At 46.7% G+C, this 26,566-nt stretch overlaps 1 protein-coding gene across 5 annotated transcripts in view; it reads right to left on the bottom strand.

The window, feature by feature from the left end:
* GOLGA1 (golgin A1) overlaps positions 1 to 26,566 on the bottom strand; it is a 217,811-nt gene that overhangs the window by 133,638 nt on the left and 57,607 nt on the right. For 4 of the 5 annotated variants that reach the window (XM_063936885.1, XM_063936884.1, XM_063936882.1 and 1 more), the window contains 2 exons: positions 21,557 to 21,589; positions 5,350 to 5,478 (listed from right to left, as the gene is read on the bottom strand). In XM_063936885.1, coding sequence (XP_063792955.1) covers positions 5,350 to 5,478; positions 21,557 to 21,589 — 162 coding nt within the window. The remainder of the gene's footprint in view (positions 1 to 5,349; positions 5,479 to 21,556; positions 21,590 to 26,566) is intronic. The other variant, XM_063936886.1, reaches the window with a different exon arrangement.

Below are 26,566 nucleotides of genomic sequence, written 5' to 3' on the forward strand. Positions count from 1 at the left end.
TGGTGAATTCTCTGGGAGCTGTGGCCAGTCCAAAAGGTAGGGCCTGAAACTGAAAATGATGCTGAAGGATAGCAAACCTGAGATAGCGCTGATGGGGCAGTGCTATAGGAACATGTAGATAAGCATCCTGGATGTCCAGAGCCACCATAAAATCCTCCGGCGCCATGGCCAAGATAATGGAACGTCTTTCTCCATATGAAAACGAGGCACCCAAATCTACTTGTTCAGTGCTTTGGAACTGACTATGGGCCGGAATGACCATTTAGCTTCTGGACTAGAAACCGGTTGGAATAAAAACCTTGTCTTCGTTGTGCAGGTGGAACTGGAATTATCACTCCTGACTGAAGCAACTTCTGAATTGCCACTTGCAAAGCCCTGGTCTTCGTTTCCACTGAAGACGGGCTTTTACAAAAAATTTTTTTGAGGAGGGTGTTTCTTGAAAGCAAATGCATAACCGTGAGATACCACTTCTTGCACCCAGGCATCCATGGTAGACTGCTGCCAGATCTATGCAAACTGAAGAAGTCAGCCTCTCACCCTGTGGTCCCCCAGGTGGAGGCCCACACCATTAGGCTTTAGGCTTATCTTCTGATTTGGAAGCTGGACCTCTGGTAGCCTAATGCTTTTCAGTCTTACCAGACTTGTTGGATTGGGACTGTTTGCCATCACCCTTTCCCCTCGCTTTTCCTTGATTCTGAAAAGATGAAAATCTGGTTTTGATTTTGTATGTGGAAAGAAATGTCACTTTCTTGGAGTCTGCTTCTGACTCCAAAATACGGTTTAATTCTTTACCAAAAAGAATATTTTCAGTAACAGGAAAAGATTCCAGAACCTTTTTGGATTCTGAGTCAGCTTTCCATGTACGTAGCCAAACTGCTCTGCGAGCTGCTCCTGCTGAAGCGGATGCCTGAGAAGCAATAGTACCCATATCCAAGGCTGCTTCTTCCATAGACATCGCTGCCTGTTTGATATATGCAATAAGAGATTTTTGCTCTTTAGATGCTATTGAAAGATTTCCCTCAAAAGCATCAGCCTAGGCTACCACTGCCTTTGCCATCCAAGCTGAAGCCATGGCTGGTCTTATGATTGCCCAAGACAAGAAAAAATTGTTTTAAGAAAACATTCAATTCTCCTATCCGTGACATCATTTAAGGATGTTAACGGCAGAGATAATGTATATTTTCTACTTTGGGAGCCACCCCCCTTTTTAGACAGTCCCCAGCTGGAAGAGGATAATAGGAATGCCTTTCAGCCCATCTTTGTTGAGCGGCTGCTGCTTCCCCTGCTGAATGAAATAAACCCCAGGTGGAAGGTTGCATGTAAGGGTTATCAGGGTAACCTGTGTCTGGTATGGGAGCTGGCATTATATGCTCAGCTATACTGGATAAAGTAGCCCATGGGGGTTCAATGTGAACCTGTGCCTGCCTTGGATTATTTAAAAGGCTTCTGTGAAAGCTAAAACAATTTGCACATAATCCATTTTGAACCAGAGTTTAACCCAGCTTTGCAAGACAAACATGAAATGAGTGTTGGTGCTGCTGTGGAAAGTGTATTTTTCTCACCCTTGCCGGTCTTAGACTTGATAAATCACACACCTTTACAGTGGTACTACAAAATTTGTGAATGCAATCACAACATTTTGTTAAAGTGACACACAATCCGACCCTACCCTGCTTTGATCCAGCATTGAGGATCGGAATACACAGAAAGAATGACAGAATTATAATAAAGTCAGCAATCACACTAGCAATCAGTCACAGGTTATACATTAGTATAATAAGCAATATGAGCACATAACCAACTACAAATACATTTCAAGTATGTAGGAGAAACATATCACTGCATAACCTTACATAGGAGTTTTTAACCGTATTCAGTTGCACAGCGAAAGAAAACAGCAGCAACAGTTTACAGACTCATATGCATGAAGCACTTAACCAACTATTCGTATTCATAAGGTAGATAGAGACTCAGCGCTGTATTGCCCGGCTAAGGAGAGTGGGATATAGCGAGACTTCACCCCGCTTCCAGGATTGATCAATACGTTAGCGAACGCTGAGTGGATCCAGACGCTAATAGTGTACACACTCGCCCCGTGAACCAATAGTGAACACAGACGCCCAAGTGAACACTGACGCACCAGTCACACAGCCGCCTAAGCTGCGATTGGGTCCTTTTAGACACTCAGCGTCTCAGAAACTGGTCATGAACCTGGGGGAGGGACGGCCAAGGGAGCGTCTGACTTCCCACTGCTGACATCAACCCTAGGGATCACGGCCTCATACTATCCCTGCAGCCAATGATCCCTAGAGCCTAGTGCTGGTGCATCCTAGGTGGCAGCCGCATCAGCGACTGTTTGGTAGTCTCCTCCCAAAACAGTGCGGCTGTGTCCGTGTTCCCCCTCTAAGCGGAACCGATGCTTTACCTTCTCCCCGTGCTCCGGCCACAGCCTGGTAACGTCTGCTGGACTTGCTAGTACATCTGACACAGACGCCCACCGAAACAGCACTGTACTCCTGGGTAAGCTTTGTCGCAACCTGGCGAGGAGTTGTTGGAGCGACTCTTTCTTAGGTGTGTGTAAGATCTTTTTAGACAAGGACGCTCAAAAACAGTAAGACTATAAAAATAAATAAAAAAGCTTATGGATGTTAAAAAATAGGCAGCCCTTTGACCATGGTCTGGCTCCTGCCGCACCAAACAAAAAACTGATTTGCCTGAGCCTGGAGGCGGGGATATATGGACTGGCCCATTGCATGGTGGGAAGCCGAAAGCTTTTGACCGTCTGGTGCAAATCCGCTGTCGCATCATCATATCTCAATGTTATCCTATGGATAATCTGTGGATCCTGCCGGAGAAATATCTCTGAATTTCTATTACCATATAAGATTTCAAGTTTTATTTTAAGTATTGGTTGTTGTGCTGGAGCATATCTGGGGGGAAAAATGCTCCCCCTTTTGTTTTCAGTTGTGGCAAGAGGTCATGGAGAGCTACCTCTGGCAGAATCCACCACTGAACCAACTGAGTAAAGACCTCTGGGTGAAGAGACCACTCCCCTGGCAGGATCGCATTCCAATTTCGGAGGAGCATGTGATGCCCCTCCCAGATGGAGACATGGAGGCACTCTTGATGTCTCTATGGAGGCCTAATATTTTTTGGCCCATATGTTGGAGATCATTGACTTCAAGAATTCAAACCGGAACTAATTTACCCACAGACTGGCATCCAGGGTCTTGAGGATGAACCGAGTAAATCCCCCTGGTCTGTTGAAACCAGATCACACCACCTGAGAGAAGAGAAGCACCGGCCTGTTCCAAAGCCATCTTTTTCACATCGTCCCTTGAATGTGCGTTTGAGAAAAAATAAGTTTGTGACATAGCCCAGCTGAATGACCCCCAGCACCCAGCGATTGTTGGAGGGCCTCTCCCACCTGTCTCTGAAGTGGAGCAGGCGATCTCCCACTTCTGTCCCAAACAGATGGGGAGACACCCTGTCAGACGCTAGGCTTTTCAGGACCCTTGAGAGCTGAGAGCACACTTGACGAGGTGGATCACCCTTGCTGTTCCGAGCTCCGGACAGAAAATAGCCTACCTCAGGAAGCTTGCCCTTTGGCCGCTGCCCTGTCCCAAAAGAAAGGACAAGAAGGATGGGACAGAGGACCCTTACGCTTCAGTGTTGACACTTGGAGGGAAGTGCTCTTAGGATCCATGTCCAATACAATCCATTTGTCCAACTTTGGCCCAAAGAGAAGTGCCTCAGGGAAAAGCTTGGGCTGAGTCCTCTGCACAGGAACGCAGTCATAGAGTCTGTCTGGTAAAGACAGCCATCGTCAAGACCCCGGAATCCACCTCACAAATGTACTCTGCAGTACCTTGAATTTGTTCTGCTAAATCCAGCAGATCCTGCTTAGGAGGATCAGTCTAAAGTACAGTGAATCGCTGGTCTGACCCACACTCCATAGTTCTAGCCACCCATGCCATATCCAGCATGGGCCAAATGGACACCCCTGTGGCTATAAACCCCCCCCCCCCAAAAAACAAAAACAAAAAAAACAAACAAACAAACAAACCGTGAAGCATCCCTCTGGCTTTTTGTCTAATGGGTCCCTTAAGGACACAGTCCCTGGGGTGGAGGTCTTGGCCATATGCGCCACTGGAGCATCCACCTTAGGAGACTTCTCCCATTTAAGCATGTGACAGGCAGTAGATAGAGAGATGTTAACTTTTGGGATATGGTGAATCTTTTATACTGGGCTTTCCAGGCCTCCTCTGTTAATGAAGGAAAAGTAACTGTTCACTTTTTCTTTAGCTTAAAAAGTCCCACAGACTCAGCAGCAGGAACCACATCCAAGCAGTCCAAACACCAACAGACCACTGTAATTAGGTCCTCTATCCAATGTCCAGAGAATTGTTACAAACTATTCTGAAGGCAAGTCATCTGGGAAGCTCAAACGACTCTTCCTCTGAATCAGAGTCCTTCAAGTATACCGGTGGGAATGAGGACGTTTCTGCGAGCCTCTAAACAACAGTTCCTCAAAGAACCTCTCCAAATATGAAGAGACCTCTGCAAACTGCGAAGCCGAGCGTTCCATGTCGTGAACCCAACCAGACTCCCCAACATGCACCGAGACGGATAGTGAAGGAGGTTCTATAGCATGTTCCTCCCACTGGTGCTCCTCCAACTTAGATCAGGCAAGGACCTGCCCAAAGCCTGAGCCCACGTTGGCTCCGCCTTGACAGACATTATGTTCCTTGGAACTGGGACATCACCAGACCCCCCACGTGACAGACCCAACTGTTCACAAGCCAATTTAAACTTACATTGAACACAGCAGCACAGGCCAGCTCTGGGTCAATGTGGTCTCCAGAACGGAGACCTGACCAAGAGAAACCGTGGAGCGAACAAAATTAATTACCCCAACGGTTGTGGCACACATCATACCCTGACTTTTATATAGTTAGATGAGAATACAACTGTGTATTTCAACTTTGTAATAATTTATCTTGATAAGGGTTAAGATGGAAACCTAAGAACAGATTGGATGCATTCACCCAGGCTTTCTGCTATCAAAAGAAATTCACTAAGAAATAAAAAAAGTTATGCCTATTTTAATCAATCGGATTAAAAATGTGACAATTGATCAAGTCATAAAAAGGCAAAACAACTTTGTAGTCTTAATATTGTTAAAGGTATAGCTGAGGCTTCAATGAGCATTTTAGGAGTACTTTCCAAAACGCTGAACGCAGGTATGCCTCATCATATGCGCACACAGCAGTAAAATAGCTGCAACTGCACAATGCTATGCACCATGAGGCAGTACAGAGAAAATTAAAAGTCCACAATCCTGCTTACCATGTGTTTGACTTTTGCCATTTCTTGATGCTGAAACACTTCCAGCTCATCCAGATCTTCTCTTTTTTGGAACAAAGAGAGATTCTGTTTCTTCATTTCTTCCACCTGATGGGATAGTTTTCGCTTTTCCTGGGATTACAAACAACAGTGTAAATGGGATTTTGGTACTTACAGATACATCCTTTTCTCTGAAGCCACAGGGGACACTGGAACATGCTTACACTGGGGTATAGACGGGTGACTATAGGGAGCCTGGCACTTTCAATTTTAAAGAAGTGTGAAAGCTCCTTCCCCTATATCCCACATCAGCCCTCAGTTAAGAATTAGTTAAGAGAAGATGGGACGAAGAAGAGTAGAAAACACTAGAACAAGGAGAGAGAAAAACACACATGAACAATCAACAATTTTAAACTTGAACAACGACAGAGGCAGGTGAGCAGTGCTGACCGGGCATCCAGTGTCCCCCTGTGGCTTAAGAGAAATGGATTTATCGGTAAGTACCAAAATCCCATTTTCTCAGTAAGCCACTAGTGGACACTGGAACATGCTGACACTGGGGATGTCCCAAAGATTCTCCCCTGGGCGGGAGATCGCTGAGGAACCTGCAACACAAGGCGGACAAAACTAAAAGCAGAAGCCGCAAACGTGTCAAACTTATAAAACTTAACAAAAGCATGAATACGAGACCAAGTTGCCGCCCGGCAGAGTTGAGTAGTGGTGACAGAACATGTGGAGTGAGCATAAACGGACACCGGTGGCCTTTGAGCCTTTTGAATCATCATGCAAATCCATTGTGCCAAAGTCTGCTTCGTAGCCAGCCACCCCTGACTGGGTGCATCATGAAAGACAAATAAAGCATCAGACTTCCGTAAGGGCGTTGTTCGGGGCCACATAAATCTTCAAACCTTGATCTACATCCAGAGTAGAAGGCTTACCAGGCTTATCCTGTACTGACGCGACCAATAGACGGAGTCCGGAATCCAACCATACTTGAAGAAAAAAAATAGAAACTGGGACAGTCGAAAGGACCCAGTCGGAAAACTGTGGCGTTTGCACCAAGCCACATAAGAACGCTTTATGCGCGGGGGAGTGGCTTGCAGCCTGACTGAGCAGGAGTGTCCCTAGAGAGCTCCTGAAAAAAGCCTCCTATTTACCTAATTATAACCAAGCTAACTGCATTTGAATTACCCCAGGAGCCCTCTTATATTGCCCCTGAGCCAGGGCAATTGGTGTGGAAGAGCTGCAGAGCCGGGGAGCAGGTTTTTCCTGTTCCTGCAGGTTGCGGCCTCCCCACCCTATAGAAGCCGGGACCTAAATTTTCGGCGCCCGATCCGGCCGGGAGGCGCGGACCCGTGGGAGACGCAGATTGCGGTGATCCTAGCTGCCCGCGCTCTCCCTCCCCCCGTGGACCCTTACCGACAGCCGGGGACGGTGGATGTGAGCCCCTGGAGCCGGGAACAAAACACTCACCAGAGCCGCGAGGAGGCTGGATGCGCCCGGCGCCGGCGGCCATCTTGGAGGGGGCAGAGTGAGCAGCGTGGACGAGGTGCGGGCCGGGACTCTCCCGTTGCGGTTGCTGCCGGGGGGAGCTGGTGGAGTGCATCAGCCCGGGGGACTCCTGGGCTGGTTTGCTTCTCCTCTCGTCGCTGCGGCTCTGCTGGAGCTCGGTTGCGGTGGCCATCTTGGAGGTGGCAGACGAGCCTTCTATCACCACTGATGCTATATAGCCCCTGCTCTCTCTCCCCGGAACCACAGTGCAGCCTCCAGCTTATACCACTGCACCTCTGCCAGCCGCTTTGAGGGAAGAGGATCTGTGAGGTCGTGCTGTACCCGCCGTCTCCCGACGTCGCACACTACCTGCCGACGGACCGGTCGGCAGACAAGCTCCGGTGCCACATTACAATACACAGCTCCTGGAGACGTTCACATACAGACGACTGGGTAAGATTGTGGGACCGCCTATCCTAGTCTCTGAAGATAATGATGGGGTCACTGGCCCTTATCTCCCCCACTGTGCTGTCTGAGATGCTGGCCTAGCAACACAATATGTCCCACCTGGACCGTGATAGTTTTCTTTATACCTTCCCCTTCTCTACATAAACATACCTCCGACAAGCAACGTCTGTGTCTCTTTTTACATTTGTGATACCCCGCCTACCCTCTTCACTTCCCCATGATGGCGCAGAGAAACAAGAAAAATGCGCAGGCCCCCACAAATTTCTTTGGACAAAAATCTAAGGGTCCCCCGACTCCTGCATTGATCACGGATTCTCCTTCCTACCCCTGCTCATCGGAGGCGGGTATTGACCCACAGATCCAAGCAGTTATGACCAGTTTACTTGAAGGGGTGCAGTCCGCCTTTAAGCAAGAACTTTTACAGCTATCGCCGAGTTCAAATCTGATCTCACGACCCTTGGTAATCGTACAGACGCTCTTGAATCGAAGACAGACGACCTTTGCCGCTCTCAGCAACGTCTAGATTCGGAGCTCTCCAGACTTCACGACGAGCTGGAGGACCTCAAAGAACGTCAAGAAGATCAAGAGAATCGCTCCCGTCGTAACAATCTACGCATCCGTAACGTGTCGGAATCAGTCCTCAGCTCTGCACTACCAGCCTTCCTGAAAAACTTATTTCGACACGTCGTACCTGGCCTTTCAGATGCTGATTGCCTTTGTGATAGGGCCCACAGAGCGCTCCGAGCAAAACCGACCCAGACACAGCCACCTAGGGATGTTATAGTTCGGCTACACTATTTTCGCTCAAAGGAACGTATTCTGATGTCACTACGAGACTCTCCGGTGATCACTTTCAGGGATATGCAACTGCAAGTTTTTCAAGATCTAGCCCCCTTCACTATTCAAAAGAGACGGGACTTGCAGCCTGTTACTTGTATACTGCGCCAACAACAAATACGATATAGGTGGGGGTTTCCTTTCATGTTACAAGTTACAGCGAACAATTCTACTCACTCTGTCAAAACCCTAAACCAAGGACAGGATCTGTTGGCCAAACTTGGTCTCCTCCCTGCACCACCATCTGATGGGGGGGACTGCCTCTTCCTCTGGTCCACGACGCTCCCAGATCCCCACGCCTGAATGGACGAGGGTAACTCGTCACCGCAATGACACCGATGACCCCCCTTGATTTCGGCAAACTTTTATCTGAATACGTTTGAATAGCTCTTAACTCTATTGAAATGTGTCTCCTGATAAGAGGAGACTCTTACTATCACCTTCCATCTTTTCAGGCGTTTACCATGAGTATTGATAATGCACACCAAGGTTTAAAGTTTAACATGTGTTACGCCTAGCCTGATAATACTACGCTGGGCTTATCCCGTTTGCCTTGTCTCCCCTTGCTTCCCTTGTTACGTATATAATCCCCCCCCCCCCCTTCCCTCCGATGGTCCAGGGGGAGCATGTTCATATTTGTCGGGTGCCCCCTTACCAGGTTTGACGGAGCAACAGATTTCTCTTCTTAATGCGGATATATCGCTGGAAGAGACGGTTGCCGCTATCAAATCTATGCGATCGTCAGCTGCCCCTGGTCCAGATGGCTTTACCGCTCAGTACTACAAATCATTCCATACGGAATTGGCTCCATATCTCACCTCGCTCTTTAATAGTGTTTTAGAGGGAGCATCCTTTGCACCAGCGACTGTACAAGCTGACATTATTGTGATTCCAAAGCCAGGAAGGGATTCCACACATTGTTCCAATTATCGCCCGATTTCTTTGCTAAACGTAGTTCTTAAGATATACGCTAAAATCTTAGCCAACCGCTTAGCTCCCCTACTTACACAACTGATACACCCGGACCAAGTGGGGTTCATTTCTGGCCGCCAGGCCTCCGATAATACCAGGAGAGCCATAGATTTGATCCACTCTATCCATAAACAGAAATTACCCTCGTTGTTGCTAGCATTAGATGCCGAGAAGGCTTTTGACAGAATTTCCCGGCCCTTTGCTTTCTCAGTGCTCCGGAGGATGGGTTTTTCTGGCAAATTCCTTGAAGGTGTCTCGGCGCTTTACAGATCCCCTACGGCCACGGTCTCTATTAATCGCCTCACCTCTTCCACATTCACCATCACTAACGGCACCAGACAGGGATGCCCGCTTTCCCCATTGCTATTTGCCCTGGTTATGGAACTGCTGGCGGCACGGATCAGGGCTAATGTAGATATAGCTGGAGTGCAGGTGGGCCTTACTGAACATAAAATTGCGTTATACGCAGACGATGTTCTAATATCTCTGGGATCCCCATCTCAGTCGTTACAGCCACTCCTTTCTGAGATAGACCTCTATTCTAAACACTCAGGTTATAAGCTTAATACGAGTAAGACTGAAGTATTGAACTTTTATATCCCCGGCCAGATTAAGCTCTCTTTGGAAAACTCCTTTCCATTTCAATGGCACAAGCGAAAGATTAAATACCTAGATATTTTTCTGACGCATAGCCATCATCAGCTTTACCAAGCTAATTTCCCTAGGCTTCTAGATCGAATTAAATCAGACTTGTCTTCTTGGTCTATCCTCTTTATCTCCTGGATAGGTAGGGTAAACTCGGTGAAGATGAACGTGCTCCCTCGGATACTTTACCTGTTCCAGACCCTCCCGATATTTATCCCTCCGTTTTTAAATTCTTGCAATTCTATACGTCACAATTCATATGGGCGAATAAGCGTCCCCGTGTCCGATTTAAACTTTTACAACGCCCCACATTTAGTGGTGGCCTAGGCATCCCAGATTTTAGAAGATATTATTTTGCTACACAGCTCTCACACTGTGTACAATGGTGCAACCCCGTATCTAACAGGGTCTGGGTGGCTATAGAAACCGCTGAGGTGGGTCTCTCTACTCTCTCTTCTCTTCTCTGGCTTTCGAAATCCTGCCGCCCCAGGACCATAGCATCCCATCCCGTGATCTCCCGCTCACTCACGATTTGGGACTTTGCTAATAGGAAATATAGCTTAGCCCCAACCCCATACCCTATCATCCCAATATTACATAACCCTGCATTCCCCCCCGGTACAAATAAATCACTGTTTGCGCCTTGGCAAGATAGAGGTATTTTATATCTGAATGATATTACCAGGGATACTAGTTTTCCACAGTTTTCTCAGATTCAAGAAACTATTGATATTCCCTCTAGATATTTTTATCAATTTTTACAACTCAGACATTTTCACTCCTCCATGGGCCAGGTCCTCTCTAGTAGACCCCTGACCACGTTTGAGACTATATGTTTCAGACGTCACTCGACCAAAGGCCTAATTTCCCTCTTATATACTACTCTCACTGGGGATGCTCCCTCTCAGCGAGATCCTCATGAGAGAGCATGGGAAACGGACCTAGGCTCGACCTTGGATGATGATGAGTGGTCTGAAGCCTGGAGCAACGCGGCGTCTAGTTCTATCTGCGTTAGAATTAAAGAGAATGTCTATAAATTATTATATAAATGGTATTATGTACCATCTCGTTTGAGCAAAATGTACCCGGATACGTCGGATAGATGCTGGAGAGGATGTGGCGCAGAGGGCTCTTTCCTACACATCTGGTGGTCATGTCCTAAAATAGTGCATATGTGGAGGGAAGTGATTAACTTTATATCTAGTTTGCTGCAGATTTCTGTTCCTTCTGACCCCAAATACATTCTCCTCCCCTTAAATCTACCATCATTAACCAAATATCAAAATAAATTGTTGCAGCATATAGTATCCGCAACAACATGTCAACTAGCTGCAGATTGGAAAAACCCTGTCCCGCCCTCCATGCAATCTATAATTGCCCGTATTTGGTACGTTTATCGCATGGACTACATGACTAGCATCATTAACTGCTCCCCTAAGTCATTCGAGAAAATTTGGAGCCCATGGCTGGCTACCCAGCATGCCCCATCACCCTTTACTCTGTGATACCCTGCACCATATTTGAAGAGACCCTCCCGGGGATCCTACTCTATTCTATTCTGTCCCTTTCTCTTCTTTTTTCTCTTCTTCCATGTCTTTTTTCTCTTTGACCTTCTTCTACCCTTACCTCCTAACGCTAGTCGGATAGCTGCGCTACCGACTGGCCCTTTTCTCTATTTTACACTACCCGCTCTCTGGGTTAAAAATGGGTCACTGTTCTTTTTCCAATCATCTGTATAACCACCAAATGTTATGTTATACCTCCAATGTAATCTGTTGAAACCATTACCTGTTGGTATCTGATTGTATTTGTGATCCTGTGAATAAAAATTATTAAAAAAAAAAAAAGAACGCTTTATGCGATGGTAATGGACTGCTGTAACTGGTTTTCTAGCCTGCAACACTGTGGGAATCCCATGACGGCTCAAGGTGGTGGCCTCAATAGCCACCCCATTATAGCTTTTGCGGTAAATTGGGGTGAACGAAACAACCCTTTTGTAACAGATCCCGACGTAGAGGCAGTGGCCATGGATCATCCAACAGATAGGGGTGCAGATTGGAAAACCAAGCCCTCCAAGGCCAATCTGGTGCTACCAGAATCACTGTGGCCAATTCTGTCCATCTTCTTGAAGAACTGAGAAAGCAGCAGAAAGGTCGTACGGCCAAGGAACCATTAGAGCATCCATCGATTCTACCTGAGGATCCCGTGTTCGGGACGTACCAAGGAAGTTGATTATTCAGTCTGGACGCCATGAGGACCACCAGTGGGCAACCCCACCATCGTGCTAGTACTTCAAAATCTTCTGGGTGTAGAGCCCATTCTCCCGAATGAGACCTTGGCGACTGAGGAAGTCGGCTTCCCAGTTGTCCACACCTGGAATAAACACAGCTGAAAGAATTACATTGTTGCGTTCAGCCAAACGTAGAATCCGTGCAACTTCCTGCATTGCTGCTCGAATGCGAGTACCGCCTTGTTTGTTTACATAGGCAACAGCAGTCGCGTTGTCTAACTGAATTCTTACCGCCCTTGAGCGGAGAACACGGGTGCCGTCCAGTAGTGCATTGCAGTTCACTCTCAGTTCCAATACATTTATTGGTAACTGAGATTCCAGAGGCGACCAATGACCCTGAAACTGCAAATCCAGTACCACTGCACTCCATCCTTGGAGACTGGCATCTGTCGTCAGAACAACCCAATCCCATATTCTGAATATCCTGCCGGCTGTAAGGTTGTTTATCTGAAGCCACCAAAGGAGTGACACTCTGGTTTGAGGAGTTAAACGATTCAATTGATGAAGGGTTAAGTAAGATCCCAGCGACTGATGCAATAGGTCCAGTTGAAAAGGATGGAAATGAAACCGACCGAACTGTAGGGCTTCCAAGGCCGCAACCATCTTCCCCAACAAGAGAATGCACAAGTGTACCGACTGTTCTCGGCTTGAACAGTTTTTGAACCATAAGGCGGATACTCTGTGCTTTGTCCTCAGGTTGGAAGACTTTCTGAGCATTCGTGTGCAGTATCATCTCTAGAAACTGAAGACACTGTGACGGAAAAGGATTGGATTTTTTTAAATTGATTATCCAACAGCGTCTTACTAAGCATGCTCCTGGAGAAGAACTTCGGATGACGCCTTTATTAGCAGATCATCCAAGTAAGGGATGATTGTAACTCTCAATGACCTGAGATGAGCAATCATAACTGACATGATTTTGGTAAATACTCTGGGAGCTGTAGACAGTCTGAACGGTAAGGCTCTGAACTGAAAATGGTCCTTTTGTATCGCAAATTTGAGAAAAGCCAAAATAATCACGTTGTCAACCGGAGCGTGGCCCAGTGTTCTACTGCCTTATTAACCCAGGAGCTGACTAGTGTCGGCCTAAGCGACACTCCAGCCGCCGTAAAGATTGACTTTAAAGTAGTGTCTAATTTGCTGTCAGCAGGGTTTGTCAGAGTTGTAGCCGCCGGGACTGGTAACGCCGTCTTCTTCATCAGCCTTGAAACAGATGAATCCACCTGTGGGGGGATTCACATTTTTTAGTCATCGAGGTTGGAAAAGGGTAATTTGCCTGGAATCTCTTCGGCATCTGAAAACGCTAAGCCTCTGACAGTTGATCGAGTCTTTGAGAGAAAGGATAGGTGACTGCTGAACGTTGCTTTTTCCCAAACAAGGTTGTGTCTGGTGAAACTGGTACTACTATGTAAAATATGTTTAACATCTGTCCTGCTGTCAAAATAAGGGGTTCTACCCCATGTGCGGAAACCTGAAGAGATAAATCCTCTGATTTTGAGATCTCACCTAACTCACGATCGTCCTCATCTACTTCATCTTGGGACATGAGTTCCTCCTCTGACTCATCCGAATGTAGAACCTGAGGCAATGGCCTCTTCCTCATCTGTAGTAAAGATACCTTAGACTGTTTGATAGAGATGCTTTGTCAGACCTTCTACCAACTTGGCAAGACCAGCAACCCAAGGTGGTTCAGCAGCAACAGAAGTGGAGGTGACCTACACACCTGTGTGAGATCAGCAGACTCACAAGACCACTATTGGTCGACAGTAATTAAGTCGACACCCAAAATAGGTCGACACAAGCATTAGGTCTACATGATGTTTTTAAAAAATTTTATTGTCGTTTTCTTCGTAGAGTCATCGGGAACCCCAATTAGTGCACCGTGTTCCCACTGCTTCGGGCAAGGTGCCTCGCTACGCTCGGCACAGGTTACAGTTCCCAATTGTAGTCCACGAGGATCATAAAGTATGAAAAAGTTCACAATTTTTTAAATAATTGTGAAAAACTCATGTCGACCTTTTGTCATGTCGACCTAATGCATGTCGACCAATAGTGGTCAACCTAATGACTGTCGACCTAAGTGTGGTCGACCTAGAGACCAGATACCATAGTAAACCCTGAGAACATACACTTGGAAAACACACCCAAACTCAGTAGAGTTTTGTAGACATAGAGCTAGGCAGGAGATAGAGGAAGGTATGTGATCTGAATAAATATCTCCCCTATAGAAATAACGGGATTTTGGTACTTACCGGTAATTCCATTTCTCCGATTCCACAGAGGACACTGGAAGGTAATTACGGTGGGGGTATAGATGGTGGACAAGTGGAGCCGACACCTTAAATTCTTTGAATAATGACTGGCTCCTCCCCTCTATGCCCCCTGCCCCCCAACAGACCAGTTTCGGAAACTGAGCCCGAGGAGACAGCTCGATACAACACAACAGAGGGAGGAGGAGAAAGAACAGTATAATTAATATATATATATATATATAACGAAGAATAACGAGGCGGCACTCGGAGACTTGCAAAAACTTCAAACGTGTATTAGGTGCTGTCAACGTTTCGGGGACCACCTCCCCTTCGTCCTGACGAAGGGGAGGTGGTCCCCGAAACGTTGACAGCACCTAATACACGTTTGAAGTTTTTGCAAGTCTCCGAGTGCCGCCTCGTTATTCTTCGTTGTACATTGGGGTGACCCCCCGGAGGAAGGCACCGCTGCAAGTAGGTCCTAAGGGACGTCTGGAGTGCCGGAGCTGTGAGTTGTATATATATATATATATATATATATATATATATATATATATTTTCATACATACATACATACATACATACACAGATATTAAACAAACAAGAACAATTGTCATTGTCATCTGTCGACATTAATCTAGAAAACTGTGAAGAAAATTCTCCCGCACTGGAGAAACTAAACCCAAAGACGCCCAGCGCTGGGAGGACGTCCAGTGTCCCCTGTGGAATCTGAGGAATGGATTTACCGGTAAGTACTAATATCCCGTTTTCTCCTTCATCCACTAGGGGACACTGGAAGGTCATTATGGTGGGGACGCCCCAGAGCTCACATTATGGGCGGGAAAGTGCTGAGAGTCCTGTAAAACCGCTCGGCGAAACTGAGCAGCCGAAGCCGCAAAAGTATCAAACTTGTAAATCTTGATAAATGTATGTTTCCCCAACCAAGTTGTCACTCTACACAACTGTGTCGAGGAAACTCCTCTAGTAACCGCCCAGGAAGAACCCACTGACCTAGTGGAATGGGCGGAGACCGAAGTAGGCGGACGTAGCGATGCTGATAGATATGCCTGTCAAATAGTAAATCTGATTACAAAAAGAGCATCCGTCTTGCGTAAACTAGCGGTTCTCTCTACATAAATCCGCAGGGCCCAAACAACGTCTGGGGATCTTGAAGAGGGAGAGTCACCTGAGAGTACTGGAACCACAATAGGCTGATTAATATGAAAGGCTGAAACAACCTTCGGTAAAAAAGATCTGTGAGTGCGAAGTACTGATCTGTCCTCATGGAAGATCAAATACGGAAGACGGCACAAGAGAGCTCCCAACTCAGAGACACTCCGCGCCGAGGCCAGTGCCAACAGTAACATCACCTTCCATGTAAGGAATCTGAACTCCACCGATTCCAAAGGCTCAAATAGAGATGATAGCAAAAATTAAAAAACCGTATCCAGATCCCAGGGAACTGTGGGAGGAACGAACGGTGGCTTAAGGCGGATAACCCCCTGATGAAAAGTCTGTAACTCAGGCAGTAAGGCCAATTTTCTTTGGAAAAAAAAAATTGACAGGGCGGAAATTTGAACCTTTTGCGACCCTAGGCTCAAACCCGCCGAGAAGCCAGCCTGGAGGAAAAGGAGAAGGAATTAGGCGAGAAATGATGCTGTTCACACCATGAGATGTATGACCTCCAAATGTGGTAATAGTGTCTAGAAGTGACCTCCTTTCTAGCACTCATCATAGTAGGAATCACTGGAGTAGGGATACGGTTTTGTCTTAAAAGTTCCCTCTCAACAACCACGCCGTCAAACGTAGCAGCTGTAAGTCCAGATAAACGAAAGGACCTTGTGACAGCAAATCCCGTGTCAGAGGTAGTGGCCATGGGTCGTCTATGAGTAACTGAATGAGATCGCTTTACCAAGTTCTTTGAGGCCAGTCTGGAGCCACGAGTAGAACGATTTCCCGTTTGATTCTCTTAAGAAGACGTGCCAATAGGGGAAACGGCGGAAACAGGTACACAAATTGGATAGTCCAAGGGATCGTCAATGCGTCGACCGCCTCCGCAGAGGAAGTTTGTGGTTCCTTCTGGACGCCATGAGACCGATTTGCGGGAGTCCCCATCGACGAACCAGTTGCTGAAAAAGCTGCAGATGTAGTTCCCATTCGCCTGGATGCATATCCTGACGTCTTAGGTAATCGACCTCACAGTTCTCCACTCCTGGTATGAACACCGCCAATATTGCTACTGCATACCTCTCTCGGCCCATAAGAGGATCTTGGTGACCTCCTTCATAGCGGCTCTGCTGCGGGTACCCCCTTGGCGATTTATGTATGCTACAGCCATGGCATTGTCTGACTGCACGCATACTGCTCGTCCTTGTAGGAGATGACTGGCCAACAGGAAAGCATTGTAGACAGCTCGAAGTTCCAGAATATTGACAGGTGGAGTCTGTTCTTGGAAAGTCCAGAGACTCTGGAATTGGTAATCTAGAGTTACCGCTACCCAGCCGCGGAGGTTGGCATCAGTCGTGAGAAGGACCCAATCCAGGAGAGCAAAGTCCCTGCTCTTTGACAGATTTGCCGTCTTCAGCCACCAAAGCAATGAAGGACGAGTTTTGGGGCTTAGCGGAACCTTCTGATGCATAAAAAGATGCGAACCGGACAATTTAGGGACCATTTGGAATGGAGATCTAGTTGAAATGGTCTGGAGTGGAACCTTCCGTACTGTACTACTTCGAACGCTGCTACCATCTTCCCCAGAAGACGAATGCAAAGATGAATCAAAACTGTGATGTTGTAAGACCAACCGAACTAACTCTTGAATGGATTGAATCTTGTCCTGAGGGAGAAATATCTTCTGAAGCACAGTGTCCATGATCATCCCTAGGAGCTGAAGCCGCCTTGTCGGTTGTAACTGAGACTTTTGGGTATTTATGATCCAACCGTGTGTCCTGAGAAAATCTTTTGCTGTTCTCATATCGTCTACTAACTTCTCCTCCGACTGGGCCTTTAGGAGAGGAATGTCTAAGTAGGGGACAATGTTGACCCCCGGTGATCGTAATCGCGCCATTATTACTGCCATCACCTTTGTGAAAACTCGAGGTGCTGAAAAAAGACCGAAAGGTAAGGCTTGGAATTGAAAATGTAAATCCTTTACCGCAAAACGGAGAAAATTCTGATGGGCCACTTCGGGATATGGAGGTAGGCATCTCTGATGTCTATTGACACCATTAAGTCTCCTACTTCTAGACCATTTATGACTGACTGCAGAGACTCCATCTTGAATTTGACTATTCTCAACAAAGGATTCAGACTCTTTAAATTCAGAATGGGTCTTACCGAGCCGTCTGGCTTCGGCACCACGAGCAAACTGGAATAAAATCTCTGTTTCTGCTGGTGTAAAGGTACAGGAACGATGACACCCTTTTCCAGGAGATTCTGTATTGCCAAGAGAAGAGAATCCTGACGCTCTTGTGAAACTGGTAAACTTGTTGTAAAATATCTTGGAGGAGGATGTAACTGAAACTCGAGTCTGTTTTCCTGAGTAATAATGTCTCTTGCCCAGGAGTCTGTGCAGGTTTCCGACCAAATCTGTACAAAACTTAGTAACCGAGCTCCCACCCTGGGATCCCCCAAGAGAGAGTGGAGCCTGTCATGCGGCGGGCTTAGTGGCTGGTTTAGGGTCTGTCTGTAAGGCAGCTGTAGCTGTGGCACGACCACGTCCTCTGCCACCTCTGAAAGACGTGGCTCCACCTCTAGCGCATCCTCTGAACTTTGACGGAGGACGAAAGGACAGAAAAGACAGTCCAGAGTAAGTCTTTCTGGGAGGAGGAGCTGCAGAAGGAAGATATGTTGACTTACCTCCCGTGGCCTTAGAGATTAGAGTGTCCAGTTTCTGACCAAACAGGAACGCACCATTATACGGTATTGCTTCTACCGCCTTCTTGGAATCCGCATCCGCTTGCCATTGCTTAAGCCAGAGCGCACGGCGAGCTGAACTAGACAAGGCCAATATCCTGGATCCCATGGTTCCGGCGTCCTTGGATGCTTCCCCCAAATATACCGCAGACTCTCTGATATGTTCTGCCAGAGTAATCAATTGATCTGTAGGGAGACCAGATTACAAACCTGTTACCAATTGTTCTGCCCAGGCTTCTATTGCCTTGCTAACCCACATACCAACCAGAGAAGGACGAACAAGTATCCCTGCTGCTGTGTAAATAGACTTTAAGGTATTTTCTAACCTGCGGTCTGCTTGCTCCTTTAACGAGGTAGCGCTAGCCACCGGTAAGACTGTCTTCTTTGACAATCTAGACAGGGAGGGATCTACCGGAGGAGGGTTCTCCCACTTAGCTCTATTTTCCACTGGGCAAGGATACGACAGTAACAGTCTACATGTAACTTGGAATTTCCTATCAGGGTGCTTCCATGCTAGTGCAAAATGATCATCTATTTCTGTGAAAATAGGAAAGGAGGTAGCCCTCTTTTATTTTCTTGTAAAAAAAAAAGAAGGCTGTGGAGGAGTCGGATCAGACTCTGTAATTTGTAACACCTGGCGCACTGCCAGTATGAGGGCATCTAAGCACTCTGATTCAATATCCACGTCATCCTGAATTACCTCTGTATCCGAGTCCTGAGGAGCTACACCCTCCTCTAACGAAAAGATATCTTCCATGTCTGAGTCATCAGACTGCAAAACCGCTGGTAACGGTCTCTTTTTGGAGACTGCCTGTGTAGAAACAGAGATGGGGGATTTAGATGCCCTCACAGACTTACGTAACGCCTCTACTGACTTGGCTAGACAGTGCGCCCACTGTGGTTGAGATAGAGAAGTCTGAGCTCTGGATTCTTCTCCCTCCTTACAGGAAGCTGCCAGCTTCACCGACAGATCTGTCATGACTCCGGATAATTGAACCAGCCATGTGGTGGTGTGGGATCCTACATAGTTGCAGGTGCTGGAGAAGCTACTTCACAGTTATCACAATATAATGAACCCTCATTGAGTTGAGTGAACTTTGCAGAGCACTTCTTACAAGCATATAGTTTCTGAGAAGCTTTGGAAGAAGTGCCGCTGCCAGTCATAAAAAAGAAGAAAAAAATGAAAAAAATTATTAAATAATAATACAGGTACAGTAGAGAACTGTTAGAAACAGAGAGAAGACAATAGAGAGGGGGAAGATAGGTGAGAGACCAGTCACAGCCGCCCTAACTGACAGTTACACTTAGTGTAACTCACAGGTGTTCCTTATACAGTTTTACTATATAATAGAGACTAACTACTCTCCCCCTCTATACTGGTATCAACGATACCCGACCACCGCTCTGAGCCTTCCAGTTCTGCAGCATCCTTTCTCTGTGTGAACGCTGCTCCAGCGTCCAAGCAGCACTTGCGTGTTATGAATTGGCGCCGAGCTGCCGGAAGAAGACGCCGTCTTCTAAGCACTGCACTTTGGAGCGTAGCTCCACTCCCCGCCTCCGGCACCCTGCTAGGTGGGAAATTCAAAGATGCTTCCTAGCGGTGAGTGCTGAAGTACCGCCGCTGTACAGAGAGATCCTGCTAGTCAGAGCTCCAATTATACTCACCACTGCCTTGCTGAACCGGCTGGGCACTAGCAGACCTGCATGCAGTGTCTGTACGAGTCCCTCCAAGACTGAAGTCCTTGTAGTCGAGACAATGGCTGCAGTTTAAAGAAACTGTGCCAAAGTCCCACCGGCAGCTCCCACAGTGTAGACAGACAGGAGCAGTAGGCTGCCTGTCTGTCCTCAGCTGGAAAGAGAGAAATCTCTGGAGAAGCCCAGAGAGAGGACCGGCTCCCTTGGGCACATTTTTGAAACTGGTCTGTGGGGGGGCGCATAGTCATTATTCAAAGAATTTAAAGTGCGGGCTCCACTTGTCCACCATCTATACCCCCACCGTAATGACCTTCCAGTGTCCCCTAGTTGATGGAGGAGAAATATATATATACAATTCCCTTAGTAAACAGAGCCTGTACCCCAGTGTCAAGATATGCAGGATGTAAGACAAGCAGATGAATGTAATATGAACCCACTCTCAGTCCTACAGTGAAGAGAGAGAGAGGGAGTGTGAAGAAGATTGCAACATTGTTAGCACACTGCTGTAGCTAAGGGGGCCTGGCCCTGATTGCCAGGAAAAAGCCAGCTCTTTACTGGCTCCATCCCCATCTGCATGTATTACAGGGACCCAATGTGGAACCTGAAATAAGGTAAAAACACTGTGAATCAGCGCTAACAGCTCCTGGCTGTAGTCTACTTAATAAACAGCCGCCGAGCCAAACAGTCCCTATCCCCTTATGTGAGAGGGAGGGAGGAGGGGGAGAATATGCCGCTGTGTTCCCAGTCTATTGGGGAAACAGGTGAACAGTTACTCACTACTGCCAAACACCTCAGGACCGCGGCTGTTAATCTCCGAGGAGAACCAGGGACCCGGACCCAACTTCTCACATAAGTGGGGAAGGGTTATCCTGAGGCCAAGAAACAAATAGGAGAATATAAATAAAATAAAAATAAATCCATGCTGAAGCTCAGCCAAGTATGACCGGCGTCCTCGGCACAATTCTAAAACTGAGGGCTGATGGAGGATAGATGGGGAGGAGCTTTCACACTTCTTTAAAATGTAAAGTGCCAGGCTCACTATAGCCACCCGTCTCTACCCAAGTGTAAGTATGTTCCAAGTGTAACCTAGTGGCTGACTGAGAAGGTCTATGCATATAATATAACACACGACAGTGCTGTTCCCTAAGGGTTTGATAACACAGATTTTTGACAGCTTGCCTAAGGCATATTTAAAGTTAAACATCTATGTGGCGCACAGAAGTTTAACTGGAGTTTTGAATAGAGGATGAGCCAAAACCTGTGCAGATCCAAAGGGCCCTGCACATATATAACGCATACGCCTGAATGTGAATGGACCCCAAGATTCAACCTATATAAACGGTTGCCGTTTCAAATGAATACATCATGCATTATTAGCTGCAGGTATATTTTGATTCTCTCCACAATTAAAAATACACTAAAAATAAGAATACAGCTAAAATTTGCTCTCAGCATGGAAACCAAGTGCAACTTCAATATACAGTGGCTGGCAACTCGCAATCATAAAAAAACAGACTGGCCAGATGCAAGCAGAATAATAAACTTAACATATCACATTTACAGGAATCAATAAAGGGAAAAAAATAAGGGTATTCATTGTGGGATTTTATTCCACTTACTAGAGATTCGGAAATAATGTTTTAACTTTTACCTCTTCAAGATTTGCAAGCTTTACAATCCATTCCTAAAACAAGAACATACAAGTAGATGTTAGATTGAATTAAAGAATCAGGAATATGTTTAATAGAATGGTATTTACAGTGGTAATGGCTACACAAGTTAAAAAAAAGTAGATTTTTTTTTTTTCACTTGTGTGATGTACATTATCTGTTTTTAAATGTGTGATATGTCACGTATTACATTTGTTATTTATACAGTATCACACTATGGTTTTGCATATCTTTTCCCTTTTTCGGTAACCTCTGAGACAAGAAGTTGTGGTCTCCCGGTATATACAAAGGGAAAGATTGGTGCACGAACAGGAGAGAAATTGTGAACTCTATCCTCATTCATTACAGCGCTAGTGAAGTGGTACTCTAATTCTTGTGTGATAGAGGCAGGAGAAGCCTCTTTTCAGATTACCGCAAGCTGCTGTGCGCATCTTGGGAACTTCATATTTTACAGTTTACATCCAATAAGAGCAGCACACATTTCCTGAAATTCTTTGTGTGCATTCTTTCAGAGATCTAACTGTTCATAAGTTCTAGCCTCCCATATTGCAAAATAGGCTACATACACACAGTGTCGAGTGGGGCATGAAGGGCCCACCGGGGAATGCAGTGAGAGGGGCCCATACGTAGGGGTGTGGCCAGTCTACAAAGGGGGTGTGGCCAGCCTCCACAGAGGCTTGAAATACACAGTTATCTTGTGCAGTGTAATGCAACATATCTACCATGTATAATACAAGTGCACAGCCTGGAACCTGATCCCTAGAAGAGGAGGGACCCCCAGTCAGTAGCGCCCACCGGTGGTTTTCCCTGTACCCCTGTGGGCCAGTCCGACCCTGCATATATATTAAAAGATATAAGGAAAAAGTGCTGAAACAGTAGTCAAGGGCACCATAGAAATGGACAGAAAGCCCAAATACTTTTGTCTGCCATCACATATACTATTTCTGTCATCTTTTGTTACACTTGATGTATTATATTGCAGTATAAGCACAATACAAATAACACTGCTGTTAGCAGATAGGGGATCCAACAGTAGCACAAAGTCAATGAAGACTTTTTCATGATTTCAGTATCCATTGATCTACTCTAATGTCAGAGGTACTGCATATAATGAGAAACTGAGTGGTTACAGGGAAAATAGGATTTTGGTACTTACCAGGTAAATCCTTTTCTTTGAATCCATAGGGGGCACTGGAGTACTCTTGGGATATGGACGGCTTCCGCAGGAAACAGGGCACTGAATATTTAAATTTAGAACACTCCACCCCTCCATATCCCAGAGTACCTCAGTGTTTTTTACTGAGCCGAACAGGAGCTATAGAGAGGTTGACAATGGAGTATTACATATAACATAACGGACAACAATGAAGTTGACACATAACGTTACTGACAACTAAACAGTTGACACCATAACCAGCACTTGATAATTTGAACCAGTCGGTGAGAGTGTGTTACCATAAGATCCCCTGAACTGACCACAAACCAGGTAAAACTGCTCTGGGTGGGCGTCCAGTGCCCCCTATGGATTCAAAGAAAAGGATTTACCTGGTAAGTACCAAAATCCTATTTTCTTTTTTATCCACTAGGGGTCACTGAAGTACTCTTGGGACGTACCAAAGCTTCCCCCGTGGGCGGGAGAGCTGTTTGGCACCTGTAACACTAGGCGGCCAAAGATAGATGCTGATGCCGCAAACGTATCAAACTTGTAAAAGCGCACAAACGTGTGCATGGAACACCATGTAGCCGCACGGAAAAGCTGCATCGTAGAAGCTCCACGACCAGCTGCCCATGAAGTTCCCACAGAACGTGTGGAATGAGCTGTTACTGATGTAGGCGGCTGTAACCTAGCCTGAAGGTAAGCCTGACGTATGGTCAGTTTTATCCATCTGGATAAGGTCTGCTTAGACGCTGGCCAACCGATCTTGGCAGCATCATAGAGAACAAACAACGTATCCGTCTTACGAACTGTAGACGTTCGGGATACATACACGCGTAAAGCGCGTACCACATCCAGAGTTCCAGAATGTGCTGTTAACACAGGAACTACTATTGGTTGATTGATGTGAAAAGATGACACTACCTTTGGTAAGAAAGCGGCATTCGTCCGAAGTTCCGCTTTGTCATCATGAAACACCAAATACGGTGGCTTGCATGACAAGGCACCCAAATCTGAAACACGCCTTGCCGAAGCTAAGGCTAGAAGAAAAATTGTTTTCCAAGTGAGAAACTTTATATCCACTTGCTGTAAGGGTTCAAAATGTGAAGACTGTAAGAAATCTAAAACCAGATTCAAGTCCCATGGCGCTGTAGGTGGAATGAATGGAGGCTGTACTCTGAGGACACCTTGCAGAAAGGTGTGTATAGACGGCAATAGAGACAATCTTCTTTGAAAGTAAATTGACAAAGCAGATACCTGCACCTTTAGTGTAGATAAACGCAGCCCTCCATCTAACCCTGTTTGTAGAAATAACAAAAGACGGGATAACTTGAAAGATGATGTCGGAAACTTCCGAGTTTCACACCAACCTATATAGGCACGCCAAATTCTGTAATAATGAGCTGCCGTAACTGGCTTCCTAGCTCGTAACATGGTTGGTATAACCGATTCTGGAATGCCCTTTCTTCTTAAGAGGGCGGTCTCAACAGCCACCCCGTCAAACGCAGCCGCGCTAAATTGGGGTAAAGGAACGGACCCTGTTGTAACAAGTCCGGACGTAGTGGGAGCGGCCAAGGATCGTGTGCGAGTAGACCGTGGAGATCCGAGAACCAAGCTCTCCGAGGCCAATGAGGTGCCACTAGTATGACTGTGACAGACTCTCTTTTGATCCGTTTTAGCACCAGAGGGAGCAGCGGAAACGGTGGAAACAGATACACTAGGCTGTACGGCCAAGCGATTGTGAGAGCGTCCACCCCCACTGCCTTTGGATCTCTCGTTCTGGACACATAGTGAAGCGTTTGGTGATTGTGGCGAGACGCCATTAGGTCCACCTGAGGGTAACCCCACCGCTGAACCAACATGTGAAACACTTCTGGATTTAATGCCCATTCTCCTGGATGAAAATCCCGACGGCTGAGATAATCTGCCTCCCAGTTGTCCACTCCCGGAATGAACACTGCCGACAATATCACCTGGTGGTATTCTGCCCAACTGAGGATTCGAGCTACTTCCCGCATTGCCATGCGGCTTCTCGTTCCTCCTTGTTTGTTGATGTATGCGACTGCCGTTGCGTTGTCTGATTGCACTTGGACAGTCTGAGAGCGAAGCATGTGTACTGCTTGTCGTAGTGCATTGTAAATTGCGCGGAGTTCCAGGACATTTATAGACAGCAATCTTTCGTGATCCGCCCAGAGACCCTGGAGCTGACAATTTTGAACTACAGCTCCCCAACCTCTGAGACTCGCATCCGTCGTTAGAATTATCCAATTCCAGCCGCCGATCAGTTTCCTTGCGGTTAAATTGTGTACATTGAGCCACCAGAGTAGAGACACCCTCGCCCTTGGCGACAACCTCACCCTGTGGTGAATCTGCAGATGCAAGCCCGACCACTGTGCGAGCACATCCAGTTGAAAAGGACGTGAGTGAAATCTTCCGAACTGAAGCGCTTCGAAAGCCGCCACCATTGTTCCTAAGAGGCGAATGCACAAATGTACCGAGACTGTGCGTGGCTTGAGCACTAATTGTACTAGATGGCGAATAATCTGTACTTTCTGTTGTGGTAGGTAAATTCTTTGATTTACCGTATCGAAAATCATACCTAGGAATTGAAGGCGTTGAGACGGAATGAGATGTGATTTCTTGAAGTTGACAATCCAACCGTGGTGAACTAGTACATTGTACAATAGTAGCGCATGTTGGAGAAGCATCTGTTGAGACGGGGCTTTGATGAGCAGATCGTCTAAATACGGAACTATTGTCACTCCCAGGGATCTGAGATGAGCTATCATCACAGACATCACTTTGGTGAATACCCGAGGCGCTGACGAGAGGCCAAACGGTAGAGCCTGAAACTGGTAATGGTTTTGGCGTATTGCAAATCGCAAGAACCTCTGATGAGGCTGCCAAATCGGAATGTGTAAGTACGCATCCTTGAGATCTAGCGCAATCATGAATTCCTTTGGCTCTAAACTTGCAATCACTGAGCGCAGAGATTCCATCTTGAATCTGTAGTAAGTTACGTACCGATTGAGACCCTTTAAGTTCAATATTGGCCTGACTGAGCCATCCGGCTTTGGTACCACAAACAGACTGGAATAATAACCCTGACCCTGTTGGTGTACAGGGACCGGAATCAAAACTGCTGAATCCAGTAGGGACTGAATGGCAATTTGCAGAACCGCCCTCTTGTCGTCCGACAGAGGCAGTCCTGTCTTGAAAAACCGCAGTGGCGGAAGACAGTCGAACTCTATTTTGTAACCTCTTAACACTAAATTGCGGATCCACCCATCCGCGGATGTCTGGAACCACGCCAAATGGAACGGCGTGCTCCCACAATCGGAGAACCGAGATGGGCTGGTAGCCCGTCATGCCACTGGCTTGTCGGTGACCTTAGCGTCCTGACGACTTGTGTTGGTTTGTTGGAAACCACGTCCACGACCACGTCTACCAGGCGTGGCTGTTCCTCTGCCACGTCCGCGAAAGGACTGAGGTCTAAAGGATTTGAACGCAGGTCCAGAGTACCTCCGTCTTGGTACCGGTGGAGGCAATGGTAAGAAAACCGACTTTCCTCCCGTAGCCTCAGAAATCCATATGTCCAATTCAGGACAAAACAACTTCTTGCCACCGTAAGGTAACGCCTCTATACCTCGTTTGACCTCTGCCTCCGCTTGCCAAGAACGCAGCCAGAGTGCTCGTCGTGCCGTAACTAGCGACGATGAAATACGAGAAGTGAGCTGACAGACGTCAGTAGAAGCTGTACAGAGATACTCCGCAGCCTCACACATTTGATCAGCAAGAAGTATAAGGTGTTCGTCATGTAGGGCTGACTTGAGTT

The sequence above is a fragment of the Pseudophryne corroboree genome, chromosome 8 (assembly GCF_028390025.1).
Source record: "Pseudophryne corroboree isolate aPseCor3 chromosome 8, aPseCor3.hap2, whole genome shotgun sequence".
NCBI lineage: Eukaryota > Metazoa > Chordata > Amphibia > Anura > Myobatrachidae > Pseudophryne > Pseudophryne corroboree.